The 27299-nt window shown below is 56.9% G+C and overlaps 1 protein-coding gene and 1 pseudogene across 1 annotated transcript; one reads left to right on the forward strand and one right to left on the reverse strand.

The window, feature by feature from the left end:
• Positions 1-3755: 3755 nt before the first annotated feature.
• Positions 3756-4209, forward strand: LOC115305474 (annotated as a pseudogene).
• A 3208-nt stretch (positions 4210-7417) lies between these two features.
• MCM5 (minichromosome maintenance complex component 5) lies at positions 7418-26227 on the reverse strand. Its single transcript, XM_029953910.1, has 17 exons — positions 26118-26227; positions 25742-25916; positions 23982-24108; positions 23763-23891; positions 20585-20757; positions 18602-18757; positions 17192-17358; positions 16682-16853; positions 16193-16304; positions 14561-14704; positions 14190-14255; positions 13904-14080; positions 13181-13293; positions 11957-12085; positions 10625-10767; positions 8698-8825; positions 7418-7703 (listed from the first exon to the last, which is right to left on the reverse strand). The coding sequence occupies exons 2-17, from the start codon at positions 25906-25908 to the stop codon at positions 7602-7604; spliced, it is 2205 nt and encodes a 734-aa protein (XP_029809770.1). The 5' UTR covers positions 25909-25916; positions 26118-26227; the 3' UTR covers positions 7418-7601.
• Between the last annotated feature and the right edge of the window lie 1072 nt (positions 26228-27299).

A 27299-nucleotide genomic window follows, 5' to 3' on the forward strand; every position in this document is an offset into this window, starting at 1 on the left:
TCTCTCCGTCTCTCTCTGCCCCTCCCCTGCTTGTGCTCCCCCTCTCTCTCAAAATAAATACACTGGAAAAAAAAAACAAGTCCACTTTTGCTCATGCAGACTTGAAGCTTCCGTTTACGTCAGCTGTCAAATAAACACAAAACGTTTATAGTCATGCTCAAATATATGTGAAAATAGTTCTTACCACACCCCAAAATAGAAAATCTTTCATTAACTGATACTTGGAACGCTTGTCTTCTGCCTTTTTTTAATTCAGTCTTCGCTGTGGTCTTGTTTCTTACGGACAAGCAAACGGGTTTAGGCTGGTCCCTGCAAGCACTTCTCTGAAATAACCCATTTCAAATGTGGGCATCTTTTTCCAGTGAATAAAAACCCAAGCTGGTATGACCCGGACTACACCTGCCTTTATCATACTGGGATTTTAAGTACATCGGTTCCGTAAGACTTGCGGTCTGGTGGGCACAGATGAGCAGGCCCGGTGAGGACCGCATTGAGTGACCTTGGGTCTCACCTTGGGTCTCCGCAGTGGCACAGCCTCCTGTCGGAAGCAAGGGCTGACTGTGGATAGAAATTCAACAATACGTGACTGAGGACAAGGAGAACAGTGTACATTTCCAGAGGGGCACGCGTGGCCCTGTCAAGATATCGTGTGACTTTTTTTTTAATGCTCTATTTTATTTTTGAGAGAGCAAGAGACAGAGGTGAGTGGGGAAGGGGCGGAGAGAGAGGGAGACACAGAATCCAAAGCAAGCTCCAGGCCCTGAGCTGTCAGCACAGAGCCTGATTCTGGGCTAAACTTGTGAACCACAAGACCATGACCTGAGCCAAAGTCGGACGCTCAACCGACTGGGCTACCCGGGCACCTGGAGAGTGTGTGACTCTTGATCTCGGGGTTGAGTCCAAGCCCCACACCGGGTGTAGAGATTACTTTAAAAATAAGATCTTGGGGCGCCTGGGTGGCTCAGTTGGTTAAGTGTCCAACTCTGGATTTGGTTCAGGTCATGATCTCGCGGTTCATGGGATGGAGCCCCACATCAGGCCCTGTGCAGACAGTGTGGAGCCTGCTTGGGATTCTGTCTCCCTCTCTCTGTCCCTCCCCTGCTCTCTCTCTCTCTAAAAAATAAATTTTTAAAAATAAATTCAAATCTAAAAAACAAACAAAAACTCTTAAGTCTCCCAACCAACAGGCAGAAGAACTACATGACAAGCATGTTCCTCTGGTCACTCCTCAAGGACATGGGGGACATGGTGGCTCCCTTCATGGGAATAGAAGGGACAAGAGCCACAGAAGCCAGGCGTGGAGTTGGAGGGGGGGGAGCAGGGGCACCCAAAGAGGCCCAGAGTCATGGGGGCAGGAACAGGTGAACTGAGAATCTCCGGCCTTCCTAGGAGCCGCTCTGTGCCTGAAGGGACTGACTGGATGGCCATCTGTCCCCTCGACTAGCCCTCACAGCACTGGGGGCAGGGAGAGGACTACTGGCGCCCCTTTGTACAGATGAGAAGAGAAACCAAAGCCGAAGAGGCAGCCACCCGCGCCACGTGGTGGCCACAGAGCGGTGGGCAGCAGGCCAGGGGAGGGAGGGGGCCTCACCCGAAGCGGCGGGAGCAGGTGGGTTAGGACCCCTCTCCCTGGAGTTCACGGAGACCCCCAGCCCCGCCCTGACTCCAGCCCAGGTGCTCCCTCTGTGCCCACCCACCTGAACCCTGCTCCGCCCTCCCCAGTCACAGCCAAGCCAGCACCGGCTTGGATCCCTCCATACCATGCCTGCCAACAGTGCCAACGTACCCAGGGCTGGGGACCATGCCACGGCAGTCCTCCCTGGGCCCAGCGCCTCCTCCAGGCTGGAACCATGCCTACCTCCACACCCCACTCAGCCCACCTGCCTGGGGAGGATATTGTGGGGGCAGCAGAGAGGGATGGGGGTCCAGAGCACAGCCGGGTATGAATCCTGACCCTGCCCTCACTCGCTGGGACATGGGACTCTCTGAGCCTCGGTTGCCCCTCCTGTAAAACAGAGGTGACCACAGTGCCCACACCCAGGACAGCTGGCAGCTTGAGGGCATCCCAGTGGACAACGTGGGATGACAGGGCCACCACCTGGCAGTCTCCGCTGGTGGGGCACCACAGAGGAGACCCGGGTGCCCGCGCTCCCAGAAGACCCCCCTCCCCCTCCCAGAAACGCGAGCCCCCGAGGCAGGGTTACAGCTCAGTCTGCCTCCACACCCCCCTCACCCCTCCCAACACAAGAACAGAGGCTCGGTCAGGGTCTGCAGTGGGGACGCTGCTGAGCTCCGTCTCCACCCGCAAGAGATGAAAGGAGCGGGCCTCTCCGGAAGGCGGGCGTCCAAAGAGCTCTTCTCTTCAAAAGTTCTCCAAATTACCCAAGGAGAAATGGGCTTGGAGCACGAGTGAATCAGAGAAAACCTGATTGAGCGCCTCTCATCTTTCCATTTCCTGGAACCGGGCAGTCGGAAACAGCTTTAAGCGGCTGGAAATTGCCACACGCTAGTACTCATGTGACTCACCAGTGACCACACTGACGCACCAGGTGTCCTGGTCGGGGTTTTAGGGATAATCCGACCTCAAGTTCGCAGCTCTTTGTTTTTACGTGGTGCTTATTTTTAGACCCTTTGTCTGCTAACAATTTATTAGAATAAAAAGTTTGATGCATTTCTGAATTCGTGTTTTGCTTGAGGTTCGGCATGTCTAAATGTATCTTAAACGGCAAGTATTTCATTTTGTGGATTTTTCTTGTATTTTACGACCTCGACCCTCCTACTGCTGTTTCAGGATTAGGCAAAATAATGACACACAAGGAGGACGACTGACTTCCTGCTGTTACTAGTGCTTTCTACCATTCGAACCTCATGACCTCTGGTGCCAAGTCCTGCGACCTGATAGCTCACTGATAGTGCTGGAGGCCGATGGGGCAGAACAGAGATTGCAGAAATAAACCTGGGCATATACGGCCCATTAATTCAGGACAGGGGAGATTCAGAACACGGGAAATACGGATATCTGATGGGGAGAGGACAGTCTCTCCAGTCGGCAGGGCTGGAAACCTGGAGATCCACACACAAAAGAAACTGCCCCACTATCTCACACCACACACGATCTACCTCAAGATGGGTTAAAGAAGGAAATAAGACCAACGGGCGCCCGGGTGGCTCAGCTGGTGAAGCATCTGTCTTCGGCTCAGGTCATGATCTCATGGTTTGTGGGTTCGAGCCTCACCTTGGGCTCTGTGCTGACAGCTCAGAGCCTGGAGCCTGCTTTGGATTCTGTGTCTCCCCCTCTCTCTGCCCCTCCCCCACTTATACTCAGTCTCTCAAAAAGTAATAAACATTTTAAAAAGATAAATGTACCTAAATAAATAAATAATAAAAACCAAAATATATAGAAAATCCAGTAACTGGACAGCAAAATAATACAATTAAATTATGGGCAGAGGATCTGAAGAGACATTCTTCCAAAGACTGTATATACAGACACAGGAAAAGATGCTCAACGTCACTGACCATCAAATGCAAATGGAAACCTCAGTGGGCTCATCGCCTCGCACCTGCCAGAGCGGCCAGCATCAGACCCCAGGACAAAACTTCCAGTTCGAGGGCATTGTGGGAAGCAGCCATGGTCTGGAGCGGGCGCCTCAGCTGCCGTCGGACGCCAGCGCCTGCGCTCGCCCTGCGCCCCCGTGACCACCGCGCCCCTCGCTCCTCGGTGGCCGGGCGGTGGCGGCGGAGCCCAGGCCACCATGATACATTTCATATTGCCCTTCAGTCGACAGGGGAAACTGCAGCTGCAGAAATGGTACACGACTCTCCCTGACAAAGAGAGGGAAAAGACCACCCGGGAAATTGTCCAGATTGTTCCCTCGCGTGGTCAGAGGACAAGCAGCGTTGTTGACTGGGAGAAACTAAAACTTGTTTATAAAAGTTTATCTTTTTGCTGTGCCGTTAAAGTCAGGACAACGAGCTCCTGACGCTCGAGGTCGTGCATCCGTACCTGGAGCTAATGGACAAATACTTTGGAAATGTCTGTGAGCTGGATATTATCTTTAATTTCGAAAAGGCTTATTCTATCCTGGACGAGTTTACAATGGGCAGAGAAATTCAGGAAACATACAAAAAATCTGCTGTCAAACCATTGAAGATTCTGATATGTTACAGGCGACGATGGAAGAATATATGAACAAGCCTACATTTTAACTGTGCCTCTCTACTTGGAGACTCCCAAGTGCTCCAGCCGTGAGCCTGTAAACTGGCAGTGCCTGCCACCCAGTTCTTTCACCGAGCTCACGACCTGGCATCATGCCAAAAATAACCTCAAAGGGATCCTTTGCTAACTAGCAAGAAGTCGTTTCACATAATTACCATTATTACATATCTGTATTATGCTGTATTGGATGTTCCAGGAACTGCTTGATGACTCCGTAGACTGGACATCTGTCTGCAATGCTCTAACTCCAGGTGATATTTTTCAGCTAATTTAAGTCAAGGTGTCGCAATATGTGTTTCGTGGCATTCCACCCTCCACTGACAGCTGAATAAATAACCTACCATTTTGAATGTAAAATATATGTTGTATGGGTAATTCTTTTCTAAATGTCTAGCTTTTTAAATTGTATACTTCAAAGTCATGTTCACAGCTCAGAGTTCAAACGTCATGCTAGACATTTTTGATATACTTAGTAAAATGTAAATTTCAGTCCAGATACAGTGTATCTGATTTTAATGTCCTGTATTGGTTTATTTGTTCAGGGTTGGAATTAAGGAAAATAACCAAAGATAGTCAGGGACTTGAGTGGTTTTGATATCCTGGAAGCTGCTATCTAGTTGAGGTTTTAATTTTACCTTTGAATTGAATATAAAGGACATCCCATAATAAGGTTTGTTTTCCTATAAACTCTCTGTATTTATTAAGGTTCCGAGACTTTGGGAGATACAGTGACTATGACTTCCCTTATTATAAAAATAGTATAATAAAGGTTAACAACAATAGCAGTAATTATTCTTACTACTATTTTAATAAGTGTTAAGGTTCCAAGCACTTAGTTGCTTGAGAGATTTTGTCTCAAATAGGTTTTAATGTGTATTGGCTATATTTGAATTGCTTGTTAGACTTACTTAGAGAACTGAAAATTATCAGAGCCTCTATAGTAGATGCCGTTCCTCCTCACGCCCCAAATTAAATATTTGGTGCCGATCACTGTTACTCTGCATACGTTGCATTCCTACTTGCTGGGATGAAAGTGGTCTACAACCAGGTAGTAAATGTGACCAGACATTAAAAGGAAATGGCTTGTTAATACTTTATCTTGATGTCCCATCTCTGATGTCCTACTTGTGCATTTTCAATGTTCATTTTGAGGCCCGGGATCATTCCTGTGGGAGTGGTTAAGGACCCCTTGTGCTTTTCCTGGGAGAAGAGTGTGCTTGCTGGTGTATTCTTTCTCTAGAAGATCCTATATGGTGGACCTTTATGAAGAATATGAATATGAATATATTCTCATATTATGAGAATATGGAGGAAAAATGTCCTCTCTGATTCGTCTTGCCAAATATATTTAGGGAAAAATAAGACCACAAGAACAGAAGAAAAACAACCAATTCCTCAATAGAGCCATTACTAAAAAGAAATCAGATTAGTATACAAAGGAATTATTGGGCTTTTACTAATATTTACTCCGGTGAATCCTGTGATTACAATGATGGCAACAGATTGAAGTTTAACGGTCACCTTTGATCACTCTGTTTCATGTCTTCAGATTTGTTTTTGCTTTTTTGTTATCAATATGGTGGAACTCTTTATTTTTAAAAAGTTTTGTGGGGCACCTTGGTGGCTTCAGTCCGTTAAGTGTCGGACTTCGGCTCAGGTCACGATCACACAGTGAGTTCAAGCCTTTCACTGGGCTCTGACAGCTCGGAGCCTGGAGCCTGCTTCGGATTCTGTGTCTCCCCCTCTCTCAGCCCCTCCCCAGCTTGTGCTCTCTCTCTCTCAAAAATAAACAAATCTTAAAAAAAAGTAAAAAGTTCTGCAAAGGTTAAAAAAAAAAAAAGAAAGAAACCCAGGACGTAACAAGTGTTGGCGAGGAAGCAGAGGAGAGGGGCACCACCAGGAGGGTCACCTGGTGCTGCCACAGGGGCAAACAGCGCGGAGGGTCATCACGGAACTAAACCCAGGGCTACCCACGACCCAGCTACCCCCCTTCTCGGTATCTCGGTATTTGCACAAAGGGAATGAAAACACTCATTTTCTAGCAAAGGAAATAAAAACACCGATTTGAAAAGATCTAGGCACTAGCAGATTCATTGCAACATTTACAATAGCCAAGATATGGAAACAACCTACGCGTCCACTGACAGATAAATGGATGAAGAAAATGAGGTACACACACACACATGCTCCAGCCATAAGAAAGGAAATCAAAGAAAAATAACTATATAGTCTCACCTATGTATGGAATCTTGAAAACAACAAATAAACACCTCAACAGACACAGAGAGCAGCTGGGCGGTAGCCAGAGGTGGGGAGTGGGCAACGGTAAGGGGAGAGGGGGACACACTTGCTATAGTCCGTCAGCCACGGGGGGCAAGGCGCACGGGGACTGTAGGTAAGACCATACTATGAATGTTTCAAAGCTGCTGAGAGAAAAGTTCCCATCACAGGGGTGTCTGGCTGGCTCTGCTGAGCGTCTGACTCTGGATTTCGGCTCAGGCCATGATCCCAGGGTCGTGGGCTTGAGCTCCCTGTTGGGCTCCCAGGGGAGCGTGGAGCCTGCCTAAGATTCTCTCTGCCCCTCCCCACTCATGCTCTCGAAAATAAGGTTCCCGTCTCTCTCTCCCTCTCACACACACACACACACACACACACACACTCACGTGTGACCGATGTTAACTACCAAAAAAAAAAAAAAAAAAAGGGACCCAGCAAGAGGCATACCTCAGACCCAGCAGTCTGTCCTCCGCCAAGGCCACCCAGCTGCGGGCAGCCCGCCAGGCGCACACCGGCGCTCCCAGGGCCGGCGCCTCCTCTCCGCAGCTTTGCTCCAAGGCCTGGGGAATCCGAGACCCGAGTCCCAAAGGGCACTGGTGTCCCACCACACTGCCCGGCCCTCCCCTTCACTGCCATTTACCCTAAACACACCCCTGCAGAGTACGCGCCAGCCCCAGACGGGTCAGGAAACTGAGGCACAAGGTGCGGGGACTCGGTGGGCCCGAGGCGGGAGCGGCGCCGGCCACCTACGCGGACCGGACCCAGTGAGGTTCTCACCACGACCAGCAAGCAGTTTGAGAATCCAGAGCCCAAGAGCCCGCGGGGCAGACGCAGGTCAGATGCCCGGGTCTGTGTGGCTCCAAGGCTGGTCTTTAGGGCAGGACGGGGGCGGTGACCGACCACCCTGCGCAGAAGCCCAGAGACATCCAAGCGCACAGTGGCTTTATTATTTCAACAAACTCCAAAAGCACGTCTCCTGCGCCAGAGGTGGCAGGGCGCTCCCTCCTCCCGGAGGGCAGAGCGTGTGGGAAGCTCAGGACGCAGGAGGGAGGCGGAGACCAGCGACGCGCCAGGCGGAGGGCGGGCAGGTCCGAGGGCCGGAGGCTCACTTGAGGCGGTAGAGGACCTTGCGCTGCATGCGATGCTGAATCTCGCCGCGTCGGAGCATGAGCTGCAGGACCTTGTGGACGGCATGCTCCGGGTATTTCTGCGGGCACAATTCTTGATGCAGGAGCGTGCCCCCAGAGGGGGCCCCACAACACCCGCCGGCCCGTGGAGCCCCCTGGGAGCCCACGCATCGCCCCCCTGCTCACAGGGAACTTCCGGTTTATAAAAGGTCTTCACCCCCATCCCCTTGGCTCCTGAGAAGGGCTCCCACCCCCGAGCCACTACTACACGCCAGGCACTGGTCCAGTCTCCGGGTACCTCCACTCACCCCATCCCCACAACAGACCCATGCAGCCCGTACTGCAATGACGCCCGTCTTACGGGCTAGGAGCTCAGGCACAGAGAGGCTAAATCACTTGCTCAAAGTCACACAGCAGTTGAGTGGCAGAGCTGGGACTGGAACAGAGCCCACCTGACTAGAACCCAAGCTCTCGACACCCTGAACCCCTCCAAGGCCCAGTCCACTCGTGTAGAGAAGGAGGTGGACCACCTGCTGCGTGAAACTGCTCTAAGACTCAAACGACAGGATGTGCGTCAGGAGGAGCTGAAATCAGAAAGATGTGGAGTGTTCCTGCGGTTTTACAGACAAGCTCTCCACAGCGCCCGGAAGGCCCCGCTCCGGGCTCCCCAGCACTGTCCTCCATGAACTAGCAGACTCCCCTGCCTGGCTCTGCCCCTCCCCACCCTGCAAAGCCAGGCAGTGGGGAAGGGACAGATGGAAGTGCCGGGGGACCTGGGTGTGGCTGTACCAGGACACTGGCCCCGTCCTCTCCTGATAGGACGAACACCACCCCGGCCCCGACTGCCGCAGCGTCTACGTCCTCTCCCGACGGGACGGACCACCACCCCGGCCCCGACTGCCGCAGTGTCTAGGGGACGAACAACAGGAAGGTCCAGGGCGAGGAAGAGACACCCCCCACCCTGTGCAGGCCTGTCAGCTGAGCAGCAGGACACGGTGCCGGGTGGGTGGGAAGCAGGCCGCGGGAACCCCGGCAGGGCCCCCCACTCTGACCCCAGGCCCCAGGAGGACCCACCTGCTTGGTGAAGTCCTGGATGATGCTGTGCTCCGACACCTGGGAGCCGATGGCGAAGCGGCGCTTGAGCTGCTTCTCGATGCGGCTCAGCATCTCCTGGTCCTCCTGGCTGGTAAAGCCCTCCACCCCTGTGGGCAGAGGCAGACGGGTGGGTGGGGACAGGGTGCTGGGGGTCCCTCTGCCCGTGGTGGGAGACCTGAAGGGACAGGGCCCCTGAGCCAAGATGGGGTGGCTGGGGCCAGGCCCAGAAGGAAAACCTCAAGGGAGGGGAACAGCGCCTGGGGGACAGCATGGCCTGTGGAGACGGCAGCACGGCCCTGAGTCAGGGGACACGGCTGGCAGGTGCAAAGGCACAGAGGTAGAAACCCGACTTCATTCGAAACCCAGTTCAGGGGCCAGGGTCATGGCCAGACTGGCGACCAGGGGCCAGGTCCTGGGGGCTCTAGGCCATGGAATGGGGCTTGCTTTGATTCTGGGGGCAGCCCCAGGAGGGCTCTGAGGAGGGACATGCGTGGACTTGGACAGAAAGCCAGTAACACGTGGTCCCCACCCGGCTGGTCAGGCAGCAGGGCCAAAGCTCCTGAAGGAGCAGATCTGAGAGAGCTGAGCCCACCAGTGACACAAGGAGGAAAGGCAGGTGGCCCGGGGGCCACAGCTGGGAGGTGCCCCAGGAGCCCGAGCGAGTGGGAGGCTCAGGACTTCCAGCCACTGCCACGGGGCACATCGCTCCCGCTGCCCAAGGCCTGCAGACGCCTCGGTGTCTCAGCTAAGGGGAGGGCGGGGCACGGTCGGCGGGGCCACTGGGAGGGACCTCAAGGCTCCGGGATGCACTGGGTCTGCAAGGCCAACTCCTACACAGCCTACTGTGCCCAGTTCAAACCTCACCGTCCAGAATCACACCCGACCTCTGTGCCATCAGCAAACCAGAGTGCCCCCAGGAGCCAGTTTCTCACGTTGACAAGAATTCCCTCCAGGGCAGAGACAGAGTCTTCACCAAGGGGAGGGTGGGGGTGATCAGGCCTCTCCCACCAGCCAAGGGACCAGCCACACAGGCCCTTGCACATGCCGAGCCTGCTCCTCCCTTACCTGGAGTGTTCCCTCCCCTTCCCCCAACCCACAGAGCCTTATTTTATTTCCTCTTTTCACACCGCTGCCTGAATAATGTCACCTCCTCAGAGAAGCCCTCCAGACCATCCTCCTCCAACATACCCGGTCTGCCAGGATTCCTCCCCCTCCCCAGTGCACTTCTGACTGCCTGCACCTGACCTTTCTGCCTTTGCTGAATCCCTCCCCACCTAGAACAAGGCCCACACGGCAGAGACTTTGAGATCTGTTCACGCTTACACCCCCAGCACCTAGAACAGCGCCTGGCGAACACCACACCCTGCTGCGTGAAGGAATAAATCTACCCCAGGACAGACTGGCACAGTGATCCAGGAAAATCTGCTCAAAGGCTGAGCCTGCGGCAGACTGCAGGACTGACCAGCAGTTTGATCTCACTGCCCTCCGGACCGAGACCTGCATTCTAGCTAAGCGATCGGTGTCCCCGGCACTGTGAAGACGCCTCTGAGTGGCTGTCTTATTTCTAAGTGCCCCGCCTGGCTTCTCGGGGGGGGGGGGCTGGAAGTAAACAGGGAAGAGCTTTGGGAGCACTCCGAACAGTCATGAGCTCACAAGCAGTGTCAGGGTCCTCAGATGAGGACAAGACGACAGTTCTCAGTAATTAACTGGGTCAAGAGGGTCGTGTTCAAGGTCTGGAGAGAAGCTGCCGCTCCTCGTCATGGAGGAAAACGGCTGGGGCGGAACTGGGGACAGGGGCTCACCGCCAGGAGGACACTCAGAGACGCACAGATGCAGCAAACGCCCCAGGCCTCCCCGGTGCGGCCCCGCCCCACGGGACCGGAGCCAGGGATCGCCCCCCACTCACCTGACAGGGTGCCGGACAAGGCGGCGTCCAGGGTGGACACCTGGAAGAGCCGCAGGGCCTCCTCCACGTCCGCCTCCGTGGCAAAGGGCTGCAGCCGCATCTTGCTGAGGGCCTCGGCGATGCGCACAATGGCCTCCAGCTGCCTGCGTGGGATCAAGGGGACACTCAGCTCGCCACCCCCCACCCCTGTCCCAGTGCAGCACCAGGGAGGTACCTGCCCAAGGCGTAAGACTACAGGGACGACTGCCTGCGGCCCCCATGACCATCCCCTTTTCTTCCTCAGAAACGGAACCCCAGGGGCACCCAGGTGGCTCAGTCGGCTGAGCATCCGGCTTCAGTTCAGGTCATGATCTCATGGTTTGTGGGTTCGAGCCCTGCATCAGGCTGTGCTGACAGCTCAGAGCCTGGAGCCTGCTTCAGATTCCGTGTCTTCCTCTCTCTCTCTCTTTCCCTCCCCAGCTCGTGATGTCTCAGATTTCTCTCTCTCAAAATTAAATAAACATTAAAGGAACGGAACCCGTTTTTACTCCAGCATGGGGCGCCCAGCTAAAATTTGAGTTGCCGGCCTCTCTTGCATCTACATGTGTGTATGTGACTAAAGTAGACCAAGAAGCAGAAGTTCAAACATTCTGTGGGAAATGTCCTTAAAAAGTGGGCCCTTCTTTTCCTGCCTCTCCGCCGCCTAGAATGCAGAGGTGATGGCTGAACTTCCAGCAGCCACTCAGGACCAGAAGGACCAGGGCAGACGTGAGGAGCCCAGGCTGCCAAAAACTGAGCAGCCCTCGCGCGAGTCCTGGACCACCTCCTGCACACGTTTTCATGTAAGAGAGCGATAAAGTCCCGTCTGTTTGCTATTTGGATTTCCCATTACCTACAAAACCACTCCTAACTAATCAGTGCTGGAGGCGGGGCTCAGACGAGGTGGGTCCAAACTTCATCGCTAACCTCTGCCGTATAAATGCACCAAGAACGAGGCGTTAAGAACCATGAAGCCCGCAGTCCAGAGAAGGAAGGCCATTTCTCCGCACTCTCGGCCAGAGTCCAGGACCCAGGTCTCTTACCTCCCATGACTGGACCCTTCCCTTTCCCTCAGGCTGCCCTCCAATGAGGGAAGCCGGACAAAATTCTGAAAACCGGGTCCCAGGTTTTCTCAGCCTTACAACGAGCTGAGAAGTACAGGCCATCAGGGTTTACACTCTGTGAAGCCTCCCTGAGCCGCGGCCCCGACTGCAGGCCTGCTCTGTGTGCTCAGCAAGGGCCCCCGGCCCAGGGCTTGTGGGCACAGCCCACTGTCCCCGGAGGGGGCCCGCCCTGCCCCCTGCGCCCACTCACCGCACGGTGATGGGGATGTTGGAGCGGCGGTCGCTGTCCCTCTCGTGCTGCCGGGCTCCGCTCCGCATGATGATGTACCGGTTCTTGAGCTTCTCCGCGGCCTCCGCCGACAGCCGCGGGCCACACCTCCTGCGGGGTGGCGGGGAGCAGCTGCCGTGAGCCCAGGAAGAAGGGCTCTTGGGGGCACCCGTCATGCTGCCCCGCCAGGTGACAACCACAGATTCGGGGGAGTACTTAGATCCCCTAAGCCAGCCCTCATGCTGAGGATGAGAAGACAGAAGCCAGGAGGAGGGAGTCAACTCCCCGAGACCACCAGGCATCGTGATGGGGCAGGACTCACAGCTGGGGCCACGGGAGCTCAGAACTGGGACGAGGAGCCAGGACATCACTCCAAGGGGGCCGGGGTGAGGGTGGGGGGCGGAAGCAGGGACCCACCCGATCACAGTGCTCCCTCCCACTGCAGGGTCCTTGAAGACTCCTCTACCTTCAGGTTTTACCCCCGAGTGTCCACACAGTGGCTCGAAGCACGGCCCCTGGAGCCAGAACCTGGGTCCAAATCCTCACTCTACTACCTCCCACTCAGGACCTCGGACAAGATCTGTGACCTCTCCTTCCCTCAGCTTCTTTGCCGCAGCCCCAGTAAAATGGGTCCCTACGGCACCCTCAAAGGTTTGGGGACAGGGCTCGGGTCCATTTACACATGAAATACTCAGAACACCCAGCACGGGGTAACTACTGCACGAGTGATTACGATTACTGGCTGTCTGTGAAGAAAACGAGAGTAGGAGTCGTGCCCGCCTTCTCCTGAACGTTTACTCGGGGCAGCACTTAATGGCCCGGGCCACTCTTACAAAACCCCGGCAACACCAGTCCAGGAAAAGGGAGGCTCAGAGGGCAGCTGACTTCCCCAAGGTCACACGGTGGGGCGGACGTGACCCAGAGCCCGTGTCCACAGGGTCCAGACTGCACCGCCTCCCTGCATGGGAGAGTCAAGGGGGTCTTTAAAGACCTTCTGATTCTTAACACCTCATTTTAGAGATGTGGAAACTGAAGCCAAGAGCCACCAGTGGCCCGTGCAAGGGCAGAAAGGAGCCTAGCCAGGACCCTCAGGAGCACTTCACCTCGGGCATCCCGTGCAGGAAGTAGGCCCTGGGTTCAGGGCTCCCTCCCACCACAGGAGAGCCGGGGAACCCCACTTCCCCGTGGCCCGCTTCCAGGACTCACGCTCGGCAGTAGGCAATGAACTTCTTAAGCTTGGCCAGGTCGACCTCCCCCTCCACGGCCTGGGTCTGAGTCAGTGCACTCACGTGCAGAGTGATGACATGTTTGGCCAGCATCTGCGGAGGCCGAGGGAACATGGGTCAGCCTGCAGGCCCTCCCCAACCCGGGTGGCAACACGGACGTGGAGCAGGTAGGAAGCAGGGGCCGGCAGGGCCAGAACTCATGGAGAGGAGGAGGCCCCTCTTTCCTTGGTGGCCGTGAGCCAACCAGACAAAACCACAGAGCTGCCAGGGCCGAACCAGCCACCGGAGGGCGTCTGTGTGGGGACAGCCCTCCAGCAAGGGAGGCGGCAGAGGCAGAACAGAGCTCTGACCACTGGGCCCGGATGCACCTGAGCCTCCCTGCTCTGGGCTTGTCCGTCACAGAAGCCGCTGCTTTCTTCCAGAGACGCTCCGGCCGGAGCCGGGCTTCTGTTATGTGTTCGTCCCCCTTGTTCTGAGTACAAGGGGCTGAGGCCCAGGGAGGGAAGGATTTACCTGAACTGCACGGCGCGGCACACACGGGAGGCAGGACTCTGGACCCCGAGTCCAGGGTTCTCCGCAGGCCTCAGCCCCCGGGCTGCCCGTCGGGACTCTGGGCCAGGCCCCGCTGACCCTCCCCCAGAACTGTGGGCCTGGCTGGACCCGGCCTCATGCCCCCGGCGGCCCCAGCTGCCTTCCGACGCACCATGTCCCTCTCCTCGTTGTGCTCGTCCTTGACGATGAAGATCATGTCGAAGCGGGACAAGATGGTGGGCATGAAGTCGATGTTGTCCTCCCCCTTCGTCTCGTCCCAGCGCCCGAACACCGAGTTGGCTGCAGCCAGGACGGAGCACCGCGAGTTGAGGGTGGTGGTGATCCCAGCCTGAGGGGGGAGGGAGGGAGCGGATGGCGGAGGGGAGAAGCGGGGCGCGACTCCAGGCCCCCTGCCAGCACCCTCCCCGCGGGCAGCCAGGCAGGGCAGCACCGCGCACCTTGGCTATCGAGATGGTCTGCTGCTCCATGGCCTCGTGGATCGCCACTCGGTCATCTTCCCGCATCTGTGTGGGACAGGGACGTCCGTGAGGCCCGGGGTGGTGGGGGAGGGCAGGAGAGCAGGACGGCCACCGGCCAAGTCCCGACGCTATGCCCGGCGGATGGCAGGAATGAGAAGGCCTCTCACCCTGGTGACCATGAACTGCGCAGGCTTGCTCTCCTCTCTCCACTCCCCAGATGTGGAAACTGAAGCTCAGAGAGCTTAAATTACTTCCCTAGAGTAACAGGCCTGGAGACTGAACGCACAGGTCTCAATCAGAGGCGGTCTGTGCGGTCAGCGCACAGGAGGCCACCTCACCGTCAGACCCACCTTGTCAAACTCGTCGATGCAGACGACCCCGCCATCCGCCAGGACCATGGCCCCGCCCTCCATGATGAAGTTCCGGGACGAGGGGTCCCTCATCACCGAGGCGGTCAGGCCCGCCGCACTGCTGCCCTTCCCCGACGTGTACACCTGCGGGGAGAGGGGAGGGCTCAGGCCACCGCACGTCTCCAGCTCGGTGCTCTGACCACAGAGACTCCAGGGCCCAGGCTGACAGGGCCAGCTCAAGGTCACACATCAGAGCCGGCTGCAGAGCCCAGGACGGAACCCCGTGCTCCTCCCTTGGGCTGGGAAGGCGGTCCCGGCACCAGTCTGGCCTGGACGTCCTGCCCCCGTGGGCATCCGCGTGCTCTGGTCACCTGAGCCCCACCTTAGCCCTGGGAAGCGGCCCTCAGGGGCCCAGCTCACGGAGGAGCCAACAGAGGCCCGGCGGGGATGAGGGACACACTTCAGGTGGCCTCAGGGCTAGGACAGGGACTCCGGACTCCCCAGGAGAAGCTTCCCCCTCCCCAGTCCCTCGTCATCTCTATGCAAACCCGAGTGCCACACCCTGCCACTGTGGCAAGTCCTGACCCAGGTGGGCTTGAGGTGTAAAATACGCACCCATTTCAAACTTTGTGCTTAAAAAATAAAAGAATATGAAGTACCCTGCGGCATCTTTTACATTAAGCTACATGTTAAAACAATGATGCTTCAGATATGCTGAGCTGAGCAGAATATTAAGATTAATTTCTAACATGGCCACCAGAAATGTAAGCCCTCTGGGGGCGTCTGGGTGGCTCAGTCGGTGGGCATCTGACTTCAGCTCAGGTCATGATCTGTGAGGTTGAGCCCCGCGTCAGGCTCTGTGCTGACAACTCAGAGCCTGGATCCTGCTTCAGATTCTGTGTCTTGTCTCTCTCTCGCTCTCAAAGATAAATAAACACTAAAAAAAAAATTTTTTTTTAAAGAATCATAAGCCCACTCCTAGGGCTCATGGCTGGAACGCGTGCGTGTTTGTCGGACCGCGCAGACACGGAGCACCTGGCACACTTCGGGTCTACCCAGACTACAGCGCCCACCAGCCAGGGCGGCCAGCCCCGCCCACTCCAAGCCCCCTGACCCCCATCGCTGCACAGAGCACCACACACCTGGGGTCAAATCCCTGCGCTCGAACTTACTGGCTGCGGGACCCTGAGAAGGCGAAGCTATTCTGTACCCGTTTCCTCCGCCTTCAGGGGACTCACAGCACCCACCGTGCGTGAGTGAGTGTCCGGTGAGTAAATCTACGTGCCACTGCGCTGCAAGTGGCACCTGGCCCTTAATCTTCTCATGACTGTTACCAATGCAGTGATTCAGTGGGTAGATAAACGGAGCCTCAGGGAGATTAGGTGACTTGCTCAAGGTCCATGGCCAGCTAGCTACTGGCCAGGCAAAGACCCAAAGCCTGGGCTGTCTCTCAGGACACACTCTACCCGCTGCCCCAAACCAACCCACACCCAGAGGTCCCCTTCCTCCTCCCGCTGTGCCATCCTGACCACCGAGGCGGTCCTGGGGACCCGAGGGCCCTGCCTGCAGCCTGCCCTCCTCCTGGGGCGGCCGGGCAGAGCGCGCAGGCAGAGCAGCATCCCAGGCACTTACCCCGATGGGAGAGCACTTCTCCACGAACTTCAGCAGCTGGGACTTGGCCGTCCCCGGGTCCCCGAGCATCAGCAGGTTGATGTCTCCTCGGCGGGTGAGCCCATCAGGGAGCCTGGGGGACGATGGGCGGGGGGGCTGGCACTCAGGCTGCTCATGGGGCGGGCTGGCGCTTGGCCCCCCAGCTGGGATCACGAGCCTCAAAGCAGCAGGCACGCAGAGGCTCTGGGCTGAGACCTTCGTCCATGGCCCCTGTGCCCCCAGCCTCACCCCACCCATGGGGGCGATGGGGGAGAGCCTGCCTCCAGGCCAGGAAGAGCCAAGCCACTAGCCAGCTGGCGCGAGCCTGGGAGATGGGGGAGCTTGGGAGTAGCGGCAAGGGTCCCAGGAAAACATGAATGTTCTTTTATTCATGTCCTGACCATCAGCAGCAACCCTCCTGTGGGCCGAGTCACCTGTCCCTTCCCAGATCTGGGGGGACCAGACCCCCACCTCTTTCGGGAGCCCCCAAACAGCAGGCAGGCGATGGCCTTCTTCATGTCCATTCCCCCGAAGATGGACGGGGCGATGCTCTTGGAGATGACCTCGTAGACATTGGGGAGGGCGGCCAGGCGCCGGAACTCCTCCTCCTCCTGCGGGCTCACGGCCCCGGCAAAGCTGCGGCCTGGGTGGGCCAGGGCGGGCGGGCGTGAGTGCTGTGGGAGCCAGACCCTGGCCAGCCTCCGCCCGACGAGGGGCCCCTGCAGGGCAGCGCCTCAGAGCTGGGGTGCCCCAAGCCTGAGCCAAGACCCCAGTTCTGCCCCTCAGGAGTGGGCCTGTGCTCAAGGTCCAGTGAGTGAGGGGAAGGAGGTTCTGAGGAGCTGGAGCCAGATCGTGGAGGCCCCTGGGGACACCTGAGAAGGGTGGGGACAGGGAAACGAGGAGGCCCGGCAACAATCCAGGGGAGAGGCGACAGGGCTCGGCCCAGGGTGCAGCCCAGCCGGGGCCCCAAAGCCCACTCACCAGAGCCATCTGTGTCCACCTGGATGCCCAGGACACGGATGTAGGAGCTCCGGATGCCCACACCCACCCTGTCGCGGCCCCTGCTGGAGGTCAGGCCAAACTTCTTGATGGAATAGATGCCCATGATGGTGACCCTGTTCCCGGGGACGACCTTGTCACACAGGTACCTGAGGAGACAGGGAGGAAGGAGAAACAGAGATGAGAGCACGGTGGGGACAGGGAGGTCTCGGACCCACTCACCCATCCGGTCACTCTCATGGCCCCCCTTATCATCTAGGGTGGAGGTCTCCCCGCCTGAGCTGGCTCCAGACCTCTCTGTGGCCAACCCCCATGGTCGCGGTGGTGGCTGACCCTCCCCTGCCCATCTAGAGCTCGTTTGTTTGGCCGGTGGCGGACGCACGGGAGGCTCCGTGCTGGGCCCCCGCCCCCTTCTCATCCACTGTCAGACAGGCCACGGGCCCCCCTTGTGGGCAGCCTTCCTCCTCAGGCCGTCTTGCCACTCTGCGGGGCCATTTTGCCTCTGGACTTCCACATTCTCTTCTCAAAACGAAGGTGCTGGAAGAAGTCTGTCTCTGAGCCCCTCCAGCCAGAGGCGGTGCAGCGGGGACACTGAGGTACACACCTGCACCCCGCCACTCGGAAGTCACTGCTCGTCTCTGAGCTTGGGGGCTGGGGGGCAGTGATACTGTGGGATCAAGGGAGGAAACGACCCAGAAGTGCTTTCCATGCCGGAAAGAGTCCCATCCCACCACTGCCACTCTTCAGAGAGAACTCTGAGGCCCCTCCTCCCCCACACCACTGCTTAAGTCGGGACTACAGACTGCTTGAGGTTAACCTAATCAACGCCAAAGCCTCCATCTGTATTAAGGAACTGCGCTAAACGTGCATTTTCCAATTCCCATCGCCCAGCTGCCTAACTAGAGATTCAGGACGGTCATCATGCCCGTTTTGCTGATGAGCAAACTGAGGCTTTGCAAACTCAATTTGCTAAAGTCTGACTTCTACACATCCCACTGCCACCGACGAAGCTACCGAAACCCGTGGATCCACGCCTCAGAACAGCACAGCACACAACACCTGCACGCACGCCCAGGTGCACAAGCCCAGGACAAACCCCATCATGTCCTTGGCCCAGGTGGCCAAGAGGGGACCAGACTCCAGTCAAGCACCCTCTCCTCCTTCCCAATCCTTCAGCAACACCCAAGGAAGCACGTGCACAGAGACCCGGGACTCTCCCGGGAAAGCCCGGCTCAGAGCCCTCAGCGGGCCATCGGCCTGTTCCCGGGACTGGTGTTCCTAGGACGAGTGTTCCGTGACGGGCCACCCCCTCCACCCACCACGCTCATGCGGCCACAACCAGCACCCGACGTGGGGACAGCCACTCCTGTCCCCAGCCCCAGCCCTCGGCACCTGTCGCAGTAGAGCTGCATGTGTCTGGGCATCTCGCCGTGAGGCACTGCATCAGGCAGCTCCTGCAGCTTGAGGGTCTGGAAGTCCACACACTTACACTTGTCGGGCATGATGAAGTACGGGTCCAGCGGGCACTTGGGGCGCCCGGCCTGATCCCTGTGCGGGGTGGGGAGAAAAGGTCACCAGGGCTCCCCCGAGAACCCAAACCCCAGGGAGCCCATCCCAGGAGTCAGTGACAAGCTCTGGTCCACAGCAAGTTGACGGTCTGTCTCTGCGACCGCCAGGCAAAGCCCTTACAAGGAGGGCAGCTCTCGGGGGTACCATGAGGCAGTGAGGAACGGGGAGGTCTGCTCCAGGCCTGGCTCCTCCTCCCTGCAGACAAGTCACACTCCCACCCACACAAGGGTCTCAGGGTCCCCAGAGGTAGGGACCCAAATCACCAATGACCTTACAAAACCGCCACTCAAATCCCAGGACATCTGGGTGAGCGTCTGGGCACCCGGAGACCATCCTCGGGGCCCAGGCCTCTATCTACCTCCACGTGATGCAGTCATAGTTCAACTACTCTAGCAGCGTTCCAGCAAAGCATCCACTAGGTGCCAGACGCAGATCTACAGGCCAGGGACACGGCAGCGAGCCCCTGCTCTTATGGAGCTCACACTCTAGTCGGGGAAGAAGAGACTGCCAGCGAGCGTCCATGACAGAACGAGAGACAGCACCTCATGCTATCTGGTGGGTAGCGTGACCGGGTGCGCACACGCCCAGGTCAGATGGAGGCCTGGGGAGGCACCTCTGGTGCGGGGGTGGGAACAGAAGAGAAAGCTGAAGGAAAAATTGACTGTGGCAGAGGAAATAGCGTGTTCAAAGGCCCTGTGCTAGGAGGGAGGCAGTGAGGCTGGGCCCAGCGTGGAGGGGAGGACCGGAGGCCAGAGAGGGCGGTGGAGGGCCATGCGGGCCAGCCCAGCGCTGGTCTTCAGGTGACGTGGAAATGACTGGATTACTTGCAGGGCAAAGGGTCACAGGCAGCAGAGTGGAGAACTGACTGAGGAATGAGGGTGGGCCCAAGGGGTCACCACTCCAGGTGAGAGAGGACCACAGACAGGCCCACAGTCAAGAAAGGGTCTGGCTCCCTACACGCAATCTCAAGGGCAGGGCCAGAAGGGCTTCCCAGAAATACTTGGAGACTGAGCACTTGGGCCCCCTGAAAAGCTGGGGCTTCTATCTGGGGTGGGGAGAGGGGCTGTGGAAGGGCAGATCTGGGGGTGGGATGGAGGTGAGGTCAGTGCGGTTCAAATCTGCAGTATCCCCTAGACCCGGGCTTAAGGGCGTCCAGCCCACAGCCAGGTCTGACTGTGGAGCTCGGGGGCGACACGGGAGTGTCCTCTGCACGTGGACGGTACTCAGAGCCCGAGACCACTTGGAGTGAGTGAAGAAAAAAGCAGCGTGGCCGAGCACAGGGCGCTGCCGACACTGGGGTCAGGTAGCTGAGAGGGGCCAGCAGGGGCCGACAGGCAGCCCGAGGGAGGGCGCGGGCCCTTCGGATCATGGGTGGACATCATTTTCTGTAAGAGCCAGAGTAAACACTCATTTCTCGGGCCAAGAAGCCACATAAGCGGTCTCTGTAGCGCAAACGTGGACCTCGGAGACGTGTAATTGAACGTGCGTGCTACGTCCCCGGGCCGGCAGCCCCAGCAAACCAGCTGGCTTCAGAACACCCCAGACAGACTCATCCCCTGGACTGCCTTCCCTCCTGACCCCGGGGTCCCCACACAAGTTGTCTGGACATCCTGGCAGGGACAGAACCCACCAATGGAGAAGGACGCTGTGCCTGGTTCTCAGCCCTGAGCCCCGCGCCACCCCTGCAGGGCATGCCTCTGCCCCAGCCCCTCTCCCTGCAGGCGCCGCAGGCTGGTCCTCACCCTTCCCGTCTCCACTCAGACGTCACCCCGCCCCAGGCCCTGGGGCCCCCCAAGACACACTCACGTGTTGCACTTCCTAGGCAGGGCGTAGCCCTCCAGGCCCGGGCGCATGGCGATGTTGCTGAGCGTGTTGCGGCAGCTGCGGCACTGGATGGAGATGCGGGTGGCCTTGGCGCGGACCCCAGACGCCGAGATGATAATGCCAGGGATCTTCACCAGGTGCGACATCATGTCCGACTGCAAGAAAGTCACCCAGGGAGGGGGTCGTTATGGACACAGGGCCACCAGAGATAAGCTAGGAAAACCTTCTAACACATGCCGAAGTACTTAGGGACAAAGAGGCACTTCTGTAACTTATTTTATAAAGCACTTTAGCAACAACAAAAAAGAAAAAAGAAAGTAAGGCAAAACGTTAACCACTAAACCTAGGCGAAGCTACATGAGATTCATTACACTATTCTGTTTCCGTGTGCAATTTTCCGTAAGACAAGAAACATTCCTTTCAGGAGAACCTTGCTGGCTGAGTCAGTAGAACAAGTGACTCTTGATCTCAGGGCCTTGAGTTCAAGCCCCACATTGAGTGCGGGACCTCCTTGAGATTAAAAAAAAAAGGTAAAAGTAAAAACTTTTTTTTAATATTTATTTTTGAGACAGAGAGAGAAAGGGAGGGAGAGAGTGTGTGAGCAGGCAAAGGGCAGAGAGAGAGAGGGAGACACAGAATCGTAAGCAGGCTGCAGGCTCTAGCCACCCAGGGGACCCAAAAATTAAGAAGAATTTTTTTTAAGTTCCTGGGGCGCCTGGGTGGCTCAGTCGGTTAAGCGTCTGACTTCGGCTCAGGTCATGATCTCACGGTTCGTGAGTTTGAGCCCCGCATCGGGCTCTGTGCTGACAGCTCAGAGTTTGGAGCCTGCTTCATATTCTGTATCTCCCCCTCTACCTGCCCTCCCCCACTCATGCTTTATTTCTCTGTCTTAATAACAAATAAAAACATAAAATTTTTTAAATAAATAAATAAATAAAAGTTCCTTTCATCTTTCCTCCCAGGTCCCAGCCGGCCTTCTGGGGCAGGCAGGCTCCAGGCTCAGGCCGGCACCCGCTCTGAAGCCTGGGGGACGGGAGGCAGAGAAGAAAGGAGGCCGGCCCCCTCTGTGTTTAATTACACCACGCGTGTCCGCCACGACCTGGGGACACGGGGACTGCTGGAACCACCATGGAGCATGTTTTTCAGACAGCAATCTCCAACAACGCAGGCGTCCGGCACTCCAGAACCCCGAAGGACTGGGCTGGTCTGGGCCCCTCTGAGGGCACTCCAGAACCCCGAAGGACTGGGCTGGTCTGGGCCCCTCTGAGCCCTCCCCTGCCCAGTGAGCCTTCTAGAGACGGCTCCTCCTCCACTGTGGGAAACCCATCCCCTGGAGCAGGCCATTTGAGGTGTTCTCCCAGGAGTCTGACAGCAGTGTCCCCGGGGGGAGTGGAGGCTTGCCCGCCTGATGGAACAGCTGCCCCCCAAACAGGTCAATGCCACTTCCACAGGGAGGCAAACGCGTGATACTGAGTTTGAGTCCAAACTTCGTCACAGAGCCTCTCCCAGCTGCTGGGAACACAGAGATGAAGCGGACCAGCCCCAGAGCTCACAGCCCTGCTTCTGGAACAGACCTGCCTTCGTGCCAGCCAAAGAAAGCTTGACGGGGACCCCAAGAGAGCCGCAGGATGTGGGGACTCCAGCAAAGACCAGAGACTGGCCTTGTGGGTCCGACGCACACGAGGAGGTGCCATCAGCTACATCTGGGCCCTGCTATGGGGGTACGCAGAGCACAGCCAAGTGCATCACCTCCCTAGATTCTAACAGCCGCCCTGTGACAGAATGACTAACGTCATGACCATCGCTTCCTGCTCTCCTGGCTCCCACTCCTGCCACTGTTATAAAGTGTCCCCCGCCTGGCAGCCAAAAGGGTTGTTTGCCAATGGAACCGCCCACTCTAATACCTAAGCACCCCCTGCTTTCCTCCTGCGCTCCAGCCGCAATCCACACTCCTTTCCAGGCTGGAAAGGCCCCGGCCCTCTGGCCTCTTCCTCCCTTCCTTCCCTCAACCCTCATGCTCACTGGGGCCCGGCCACACCGGCTCGGCTCCTTCTCGTTGCCTGAAGCATGCCACTGTCCCCACCTCAGAGCCTTTGCACCTGCTCCTCCTCCAGCCTGGAATGCTCTTCCCTTAGGCTGCTGTGCAGCTGACTATGAATCACTCAGACTCACTCCAACATCACTTCCTCAGAGAGGCCTCTTCTGCCTGCCATCCACCTCCCTTGGCCACGGTCATATTTCTTGTGTTTCTTTCTTCCTCGCAGCTCCTGAAATTAGCTCCAAGCCCCCCATCTGTCTCTTCCACCATGAGCTCCGAGAGAACCGAGTCCTGGGTGTTCACAGGTGGGTCTGGCCCACGCCTGGAGCACCACAGCCTTTAGCATTTGTCAACTAAAACAAACACCTCAGGTGTCAACCCCTCCTGCTTCCCCATCACCGTCAGCCTGGCTGTCCCTCCACACAGCCTTGAGCATAACACCACGCCCTCCTCGCCACTCGGGCTTTGCCTGGGCCGTACCTCCACCTCCCTGGAATGTTCTCCCAGCTGTCTGCCCAGTGTTCGCTCTCCACCAAGGAAGCCTTCTCTGTCTTTCCCAAGGGCCAACCCCCTGATTTCTCCCACTGCACTGAGGAACATCTGAAAATCATCACAGGTGGGGCTCCTGGGCTCAGTCGGTTGAGCATCTGACCCTTGATTTCGGCTCAGGTCATGATCTCATAGTTCCAGATCAAGCCCTGTGTTGGGCTCTGCGCCACGTTTGGAATTCCCTCCCTCCCTCTCTGCCCCTCCGCACTTTGCACGTGCACTTTCTCTCTCTCTCAAAAGTAAACAATAAAAAAATAGATAAATAAATAAAGCCGCCATGAGTGATACATACTGGCTTACTCAGGGCTCCCCCCACACTCCACAGTGGGACAGAAACTCCACACCGGGGCTCTTTGTTTAATTCAATACGGTTTCTTCAGGAACCAACTCGATGCCTTGCCCATAGATGGAGCTCAGTAAACACATTCCAATGAGTTAATTTTACAGAGGAGGACACAGGCTCAAAGGGGCTGAGTGAGCTGCTCAGGGTTACACAGCTGAAGCCCCTGTGCACCATGCAGAAGCTGCCGCTGCCGCCGCCGCCCCCAGGAACCTGCCCCCAGGTGGACCCACCTTCAGGCTACGAATGCTTGACGGGCTGGCATCTGACTTGAGCATGACCTGAACGTCCTGGAGCGCCTCCTCACCAGTGGGCCGGGGCCGGGTCACCTCATCGGCCACCTCCTTGGCAGCTTCCTCCAGCTGGAGAAGAGGAAGGAGCCAACTGTTAGAGACCAGAGCAGGGCCAGCCCTGGTGAGGGGGAGTGGGGTTAGGGACGGGGTCCCGCTCACCAGCTGCAGGTGCTCGGCTGGCTGCTTATACAAGTAGTCGGCCAGGTCCTCGTCGAAGCTGGCCAGGTCCTCCATCTCCACTTCGATCCAGTACTCCCCCAGGTTGTAATGGCGCTTGAGTTCATCCCTGGGGTGGGTAGAGGGGGATGCAGAGAAGAGCAAATCAACTCTGGCCAAGGCACATGTGCACCTGGAATCCGCCCACACCATCACCAGCACTGCCCCCTTCCCAAATACACATGGAGTTCTAGGCGGTTCTGGGGTGTAACCCTGCGGAGACTCCCTGCTGCCCACAGTGGCGCCCTGCAAAACCAAGCTCCATGGAGAGAGTCCACAAGATAGATGGGTGAACGGGCTGAAGGACAGTTCGATGCTCAAAGACAGGGCTGTGTGCACACACAGGTCAGTTTGGGAAGACTCGGTTCTTTCGCTGCAAGGCTCCCTGGAGCCTTTTACTTCCCCTTGGAGACAAACAAAATACAAGCTCAAACCTGGGAGGCCAAAGGCAGCAGTGACCCTGTCTGTCTTATTAGTCACCAGGCCATTCTACGGAACTCTTGTCCCACAACACTTAGGGACCACAGCCCTACAGAGCCCTCTCCTCAGCCTCATCCCTACCTTATGTCCCAGAGCCATGCAAAATGGCCACCATGGCCCAGAAAGCCCCTTGCTATCATAAAAGGCCACTCCTACCTCTGTGCCCATGCAGCGACTGCTCCCATCAGGAATGCCTTCCACACCTGAACTCTTCTCTCAGTCACGGTCAAACTTGGGCTTCTCTGGAAGCCCTTCCTAACTCCCTTCTATATTCCTCCTTTTCTTTTTTTTTTTTTTTTAAATGTTCATTCAGTTTTTTGAGAGACAGAGACAGCACAAGTGAGGGAGAAGCAGACAGAGAGGGAAACACAGAATCTGAAGCAGGCTCTGAGCTGTCAGCACAGAACCCGACGCAGGGCTCGAACCCACGAACTGCGAGACTGTGACCTGAGCCGAAGTTGGGCGCTCAACCACCTTGCCCAGGCGCTACAGCAATAGATCTTTTCATCTTCATATCTCAGTGCCTAACACGGTGTGGGGCACACAGATGGTCAACATCTGCTGGTACAGACTACACGGAGGCACCATTTACGGATGACACAGAGAGGCTGTTACTGGGAAGTCACTTTGATACTAACTGGTCATGCCCCAGCCTGAACCTGCAACTCCACCTCTGCATTTTAAGGTGCTAGGACTGATGGCTGGACTGACAAGGATTTGACAAGATGCCGCAAGTTACACAATGACCAAGGGCAGGTTCAGTGGATGGTGCCTGGCATCCAGCAGGTGCTGTTCAGTGGAAGTCCCAAATTTGGAAAGAACGCAAGAGTGAGATAAATCTTAACTACCATCTTCACCATTTACCCCCAAGGAGAACTTGGGTTTCAAAGACGCCGTAGATATTACGCAGAAAAACAAGACGCCAATGACCACCACCAAGTCCTGGATAAAAAACCAAGGGTCTCTAGAGGCTGTAGCTGGCTGTTAGGAGCCCACTCAACAGGTGACCACTCAAAAGTTACCTTCAGGTATAAGATGTACAAAACCAAAGACCACACGCGTGCGGCCGGATGAGGCATGGCTGGAACCCCGATCCGCGGCCCCAGGACACGCTCCCTCCCTTCCCTGGGCCCGTGTCCCCCCATTCGTGCTCGACACTAGCCGGCTCTGAGTGAAAACGGGCGGCCCCTGCGTACGCCCCCCCTCTTCCTCCGGTCTCGCACCTGTATTTGAAGGTGAAGCCGGTGCGGTCGGTGCCCACTCGGTACTGCCGCAGGAACTCCTTGAAGCGCCTCTGCAGCTGCGATTTGCGGGCCTGGCCCTCATCGGCCGCGGGGTCCCCCCCGAAGCTGTCGCTGTAGAAGATGCCGGGGTCGTCGAAGCCCGACATGACTGCGCCTGGCGCGGGGACAAACAGCTGGAGCCGGCGGGGGCGACGCGCAGCCTCTGCTCGGACGCCCGAAGGGTCGGCTCCGAACGCGGGGCGGGGGAACCCCAGCTCGCCCGCGAGAATGCCTGCCCACCCTGCTGGGCCCTCAAGGGCAGAGACCTGCAGACTCCCGGACCGCCCCCTCTCCCGCCCCAGAATCCCGGTCTCACCTCTGCAATGTGACAACCCCCAGACCCGGGTACAGCTGCACCTCCAAGTTCCACCGCCGAGTTTCGCGGGAAAAACGAGACGCCGCGTTCGGGCGCCGCTGCCGCTGCGTCCCCATTGGCCCGCTGAGGTTCCACAGCCAGCGATTGGACCGCACTACTCCCGCGAGCCCCACCTTCCGGACAAGCTTCAGGAGCGGATTGGCTGCAGGGCTCGTGACGTCACGTCCCTGGTCTTTTTCCGGGCTCCATTTTGCCTGCTGGACAATTTGGCGCGAAACTTCTGAGCCGGGAGGAAGCGGCGGCGTCGGGTGGGAGCAAAGATGGCGGAAGGGCGGCCTTCCGGCCAGGGGGCGGCGGGCGCCGAGGGAGGGCTGCGGGTGTACCCTCCCCAGGCCTTTTACAAGCCTCATGAGACAGTAACCGCCTCCAAGGCCGTGGCTGGGAGAACCGGGGGTTCCGAATCTGTCGGTCCCGCGCAAGAGTGCTCGGCCCCCCGCACCGCGCTCACCCTGCCACACACCCTTCCAAACGTTGGGGATGAGTCAGAAATAAGTCGCATCCAGGACCAAAATCGTCCGAAGGGTGTTTTCTTCGACCCAAAGGGTGATTTGTTTTTTCCATCGTAGAAGACTTTTCTTTATTTGGCAGTGCCTAAACTTTGCGAAAATTCACGACCAGCTACCCAACCTCACTGGAAAAATGGGGAGATTTGGTAAAACTTGGAGTTCTCGAACAGCAGCGAGGGCTGCATAATCTCTCTTCCCTGGTCTTCCATTCCCACCCTCCACGATGAACAACTGCAAATAATGTTTTCTTACCTTTGCCACAGGCATGGACACCTATTTACGGGGAGTATTTAAAATACCGGTATTTTTAAACAGTGTATTAAAAAAAATCAAATGAATCTGAAACTTGTTTTTCTTTTTATTTTTTTAAATGTTTATTTATTTTGAGAGAGAGACAGACACAGAATCCGAAGCAGGTTCCAGGCTCTGAGCTGTCAACACTGAGCTGGATGCGGGGACTCCAACTCACCAGCGGTGAGATCATGACCTGAGCTGAAGTCGGACACCCAATCGACTGAGCCACCCAGGTGCCCCAAGAAACTTGCTTTTCTTATTAATACTTCATGGAAGTCCTTCTGAGGACAGAATAGATTTAAGTCATTCCATTTTTAAATTT

The sequence above is a fragment of the Suricata suricatta genome, chromosome 10 (genome assembly GCF_006229205.1).
Source record: "Suricata suricatta isolate VVHF042 chromosome 10, meerkat_22Aug2017_6uvM2_HiC, whole genome shotgun sequence".
NCBI classification, from domain to species: domain Eukaryota; kingdom Metazoa; phylum Chordata; class Mammalia; order Carnivora; family Herpestidae; genus Suricata; species Suricata suricatta.

Bases quoted from the DNA above. Each gene is read 5' to 3' on its own strand.
- MCM5 (XM_029953910.1), bottom strand. From the start codon at position 25,908: ATGTCGGGCTTCGACGACCCCGGCATCTTCTACAGCGACAGCTTCGGG. The intron at 20,758-23,762 runs GTGGGTCCACCT...ACTTTCTTGCAG, and splicing joins CAAGCATTCGTAGCCTGAAG to TCGGACATGATGTCGCACCT. The intron at 18,758-20,584 runs GTGAGTGTGTCT...CACCCCGCACAG, and splicing joins CTGCCTAGGAAGTGCAACAC to GGATCAGGCCGGGCGCCCCA.